General features: G+C 44.9%; 1 protein-coding gene across 7 annotated transcripts in view; it reads right to left on the minus strand.

The window, feature by feature from the left end:
* Positions 1–5,574, minus strand: part of relch (RAB11 binding and LisH domain, coiled-coil and HEAT repeat containing) — a 100,033-nt gene extending 94,459 nt beyond the window's left edge. For 5 of the 7 annotated variants that reach the window (XM_084048354.1, XM_084048351.1, XM_084048353.1 and 2 more), the window contains exon 1: positions 4,672–5,573. In XM_084048354.1, the coding sequence (XP_083904480.1) occupies positions 4,672–5,299 (628 nt within the window). In that variant the 5' untranslated portion in view covers positions 5,300–5,573. Of the gene's footprint in view, positions 1–4,671 lie in introns of all 7 variants that reach the window. The other 2 variants (XR_014600085.1, XM_084048352.1) reach the window with 2 other exon arrangements.
* Positions 5,575–5,763: the final 189 nt, after the last annotated feature.

The raw sequence follows: 5,763 nt of genomic DNA on the forward strand, positions 1-5,763 counted from the left end.
GAAGCGGGCGCAGGGGGAATCTCTCATCACCCATTCATTTCTACTTGCCAATGACCGTTTCAATGTTTCCTAATAACCCTGGTACTGTAGCTTGACATTAGGGATGGAGCTCGTTAATTTTTATTGATAATGAGCACCTTATCGAACCTGCTTATCGAACCGAGCTTTTATCGAGCCCACTATCGATCTTTTTCTATTGTTAAGAAAAAAGACGTGAGGCAAAAAATTCTGAACAGAACCGGTATCTTTTTTTATTGGCCAGTTGTGACAGTGAGTTTGTGGCTGACCACTATCTAAAATTAAATGAAGATGACAAAAGTAAAAAATATTTTTGCCTATCATTAAAACAACCATTCATATAATGTGCAATAAGTGTTAAATGGCTTTATATTATGAATAGTACTGTAATAATTACTATAAAATCTCCATGTCTCTTCAACTTTTTATAAACAAAAAATGCATAGTTATTTTTTCTATTCTTCTTTCTTTGTTTTAACCAAAATATATCACGTGCACTACATTTTACTAGGGCATTCAAATACAGTACTTTTCTAACAGATAGAAGGCAAGTGACCTTTTTACTTTTGGAAAATAATATTGAAGAAACGGTTAATGTGTGTACTGTACTGTCACTTTAAAAGCGCAATGTATACTTCATCGTACGACGGTGTCACGCACCAAACATGGCCGATCTCCAAGCTCACACTGCTTCTGTTCGCACCACGTTGTGAGCTTGTAGATCTGCCATTTTCGGCAACGATAGACTGAGGGACGGACAGCGCTGTTTGGCACAACTTGCAGCTATCAATACACTTTTAGACCAACATGTTTGTGCCAGCGTGGGTGATTAGATTTATTTCTTGATCGCCTCTTGTTTTGATAGTTTAGACATGACGTCATGGGTCGCTACACTCGATAACAGGCTCGACAAGCCTAAAGCTTATCGAAAACCGGGTCTCGATAAATTCATGCCCGGGTATATAATGGACCCGGTTTTCGAGCTCCATCCCTACTTGACATTGACAACAGCTATGTTGAGTTCTGTCATCCTAATTGTGTTATAATTTAATGAAGCATTGCACACGTTTCAGCAGCATCCATCTCACAGCACATCATGTGCATGCACAATGCACAATGCACACACACACACACACACACACACACACACACACACACACACACACACACACACACACACACACACACACACACACACACACACACACACACACACACACACACACACACACACACACACACACACACACACACCTGCAAACCAACACACAAGCACACACATGAACGCAGGAGAATGTGTCTAATCAGATAAGCAAAAACAGAGCTCCTTGTGTTAAATAGCTGTCTAGCTGTCATGTTGCAGCAAGACAAGGGATACTAGGCCTAGATATTCAATTCAGCAGGAGGAGAGCTTTTATGCTGACAGACAATAGATGTAGTGGGTCTGTGACTGGCTGCCATCTGCTATTCAGGGCTTCAGGCTAGTGTGTGAGCCCCATCCATGGCGTGCTGCCCGCCACGCCCCATAAGGCTTAAGGCTACACAACCACGCCTGCAGGGAGGGCTCCCGGCGTCCTCTGGGGGACACTACATCCGATTGCCGTCCTCTGGGGGCCACTATACGTCCAATTCTTGCATCCTCTGCAGGCCAGGGCCACTACAGCTATAACTGAACCATAACCAACTAGGTCTAAAATGTGACCCCATAATACTGCCTTAAGAGCTTCACATCCCGCAGTTACAAACACTGATGCAATATGAGAGTGCGGTCTACTCAAGCCAACACCAACTCGGGACTCCTGAATCGCTGCCCTCCACACTCTCCTATCTAAACATCAAGGTCTTGAGCAAACACCAGCCCAAGGGAGAGGACCTAAATCAATTAAATTCACAGCCTACACTTTAGCTTTCCTAATCTTAGATCTCATTTTTTGTTATTAAACAAACACAACAGGTGTGTAACAGGTGAGTATGGCTTAAATCTTTCCCTACAGCACACGCAATGTACCAAACCAGTCGATCAAGGGATATATTGAGTAGATTTTTAGCCAATGAGCTGCTTTTACATCATTTTAAGGTCACTGCAACGTTGGTGCTGTCTTCATCAGGTTTGACAAGTCACTAATGAGTCATGTTACTTGAAACGGTGAAAGCCTGGGTGTGAATGGCATGGCAAAACACGTTTTTTTAAAACAATCATTTCCCTCTACCAGCAGTTTATCAACCACTGGAGTAGTGTGGTGGTGTTTACCTGCAGAAACACACTGTCCTCTCGCTGTATCTTGGTGTTTTCACTGTTTGTTTTGGTAGACAAGGGATGTTTGTGCTACCAAAGCAAACAGTGTAAACACCAATAGAATACAGTGAGAGGGCAGTGTGTTTCTGCAGGTAAACACCACCACACTACTCCAGTGATTTACAATTTAATTTATTTATTACGATTTATAACTGCTGGTATATATGTAGATGTGGTATAGATGTAGATGTGGTATAGATGTAGATCATACATGGGCAACTGGCGGCCCACCTTCACTTAATGGTTCGCTTAGGTTAATATCGTAATACTGACATATTATTGATTTCAGCTGTTACAATTCCAAACATGCAAACATGACCCGCTTTAATTACTTCAGTCTATATTAGTAGCTTAATGACTATTATAAAAAATCTATTGTCTTTTGTATGTCCAATGTATTTGTATTTAAGTTCATGAAGTTAGTATAACTAAATGCATTAGAAATTAAATACAAATGTTACATTTCAGGATTCCAATTCAAAAATAGCAAAAAGAAAAATAGGATTCCAATAAAAAAAATAGCAAAAATAGCAGATCTACAAGCTCAAAACGTGTCGCGCTGCGACGCGTTTTGAGCTTAAACTGGGTGAGTTAAAATCCTTTTGACACATTTATCAGCGGCCTGACGCTAGTTATTTGACGGTTGCATGGTAAGTTAGTTAACAGGCAGCTTTGGCAGGTAACTGGTCCATCATTCAAGAGTACTTTTCTATTTGAAAAGGGCCTCCTTTGTTTGTGTGCTGAATAATGCAAGTGGCGGGCGACTTTTGGAGTCAAGACAGCCAGGTATACCATGTTTGTAACGTTTGAATTATGACAGATTATGAGCTACAACCCCTGGCCCCTGCTGTGCTGGAGGTGGCTAAATGTGTAGTTTCAACTGTCACCATGGCTACGATTTGCATTGCATGCAGTGTTGCATCTCCGTGGTCAGCTAGTCTGAGGCGGTGTGGGCCATAGGGTAAAATTCCATACACTACAGTACAGACACACACCCCTGCATAGACCATCGATAATAATCCCTGCCTGGTCTCTCACTCACACACACACCAATTCAGTGGAAACTGGAAACTGTTACCACCCACACACACACACACACACACACACACACACACACACACACACACACACACACACACACACACACACACACACACACACACACACACACACACACACACACACACACACACACACACACACACACACACACACCTGTGTGCCTCTGGAGTTACACTATAGCTGACAAATAAGCCTGTAATAAAACACAACCATCCATCATTGTGTCAATGTTGTCATTTGTTGCTGACCAGGGGTCCAGGTGGATCCGCAGGTCTGTAACTCTGAGAGTTACAGACATTTGGTTCCATGTTCGTCCCGAGTAAAAAATGAATGGAGTAGATTGGGGTCCCAGAGATACAAATGGTATCAAATGGAGGTCTGTGGCCCTAATGCATATCAAACTGGATGGGAGTCCTTCAAATGAAAAACGGTTGAGAATCACCGTATTACCGAATTACACCGTCTGAAATATTTGGCATTTACATGCAGTTTAAAATCTTATTATATTATAGTACCCAGGTAGAAAACACAAGTATATAAAACAGATCCATACTGCATTAAAGCTGGTTGTTCATCCATTTCATCAAGGAGACCGTAAGTGAATTGTGGGCCAATCTTGCGTTTTAGATTCTTGGGTGTCTGTCAGCCAAAAGAGCTGACCCACCACAACTATCGATGCCTGGCCAGGGTGCCCTGGGTTTGCAGTCAGGGCCCCAGAAAAGACCTGGCTGACAAGCAGGTGCAGCAGGCGATCATCATCATGGCAGTGACACCGGTTGGTTGGTTATCCTTATCCACATCTTTAAGGCCAGCAATGCAACTAGTCACAATTCCTTGCAACAAACCAGTTTTTAAAGGCCAGTCCACACCAATGCAACTGCCATTGGGGATAATGGTTGCAAGTAGTTGCATTAGATTTCTTTGGCTATTCAAAAATAACAGATCTACAAGCTCATAAGCTTGTAGATCTGCTATTTTTGAAAAATCTTGAAAACATTTTTATTTTTTTTTCCAAAAAACTGTTGGATTTAGAAAACATTTTTAAGAATTGCCTCAGGTCTTAATGGGTTAAGGAGTTGCATTGGTGTGGACTGGTCTTAAGATCTGCATCCGAGTTCATGACGATAATAATAATAATAAAGCCAATATAAAGCACATTAAATGTGTTTTTTAGTGTGCTTTAAAAATAATAATAATAATAATACATACATAATAAATAATAATACATATATAATAAATAATAAATAAATACAAATTGCACCAACAAAGCTCAATAAGCCCAGGCCAGTACTCACTCAGCGGTCCACCGGGGCCCCCACCCAGACCCGCCAGCCCCCCTTGGTCCTTGGAGCCGGCTGGCGGGGTGCCGCCGCTCTGCAGCCGCTCGAAGTTGCCCGGGTTGGAGAAGTAGTCCCGCAGCCTGGGCAGGTCTCTGCCCGCCTCCAGCAGCTCGGTGTGGAACTCCAGCGCCGTCAGGATGTACTGGTCCCGCAGCAGCTGAGCGGCGATCACGTCCGCTGGTACCCTGGCGGCGGTGGCGGTCTCTCCTCCCGCTGTCAGCCCCGCCGCCGCTTCGGCGGAGGGAGAGACCCGGGGGGTTCCGGCGGCCGACACCGACATCATGCCCGGCTCACTGGTGCTGGGGCTGGGGCTGGTCCGGCTGCCGCCGCCGCCACCGGGCAGCAGCAGCAGCGCGGTCGGCGGCTCCGCCGTTCCTCCTGCTGCAGCCGCCGCAGCTGCGTCCTCCGCGGACGCGAAGGGGTTTCCCGGAGGAGGCAGCGGCGGCGGCGGCCGCCCCGGAGCACCGTCGCCGCCGCTCGGGTTTCTCTCGTTCGTGTCAAGCGCCTCTCCAGGCCGCCGCTCAGCCTCCTCTTCTTCCTCGGAGTCGCTGAGATTAAACGGGTTGACGTTACCCGCCGCCATCTTTTTACTCTCTCTTTCCAATCCACCGTATGCTTTTTTTTTGTTTTAGCAACGCAGCAGCAAAGGCTAGTAGGCTAAAACCCCAACCCCGTCTTCCTGGACGGATTCTAGAACAACGCAAGTGGAGAGACTGACTGACTGGGGGTCGATTTGCTCTGCGGGTTGGAGATCTGGTCCAGGTTTTAGAGCGGATACGGAATCGGTATGAGCATTGTAGTGTAGGTGCAGATTACCGGATACAGTAGGCGGGCTGTAGACCGGATCATGCTAGTTAGTTCAAAATGGGAACCAGGCTTTCCACAGGTACTGGTGACGTTAGATTACTTAAAAGCGCAAGGATAAGTCCGTGATGTCACAAGAGGCACTATGCCATATTTTCGATTGAAGAAAAGTGTCAACGCAAATGTTTTGCTCCAAACATGTAATATTTACAAGTACCACAATGAAATAAATAAAATGAAAAA

Source organism: Gymnoscopelus microlampas (assembly GCF_963454915.1).
Source record: "Gymnoscopelus microlampas genome assembly, chromosome: 22".
Taxonomy (NCBI): domain Eukaryota; kingdom Metazoa; phylum Chordata; class Actinopteri; order Myctophiformes; family Myctophidae; genus Gymnoscopelus; species Gymnoscopelus microlampas.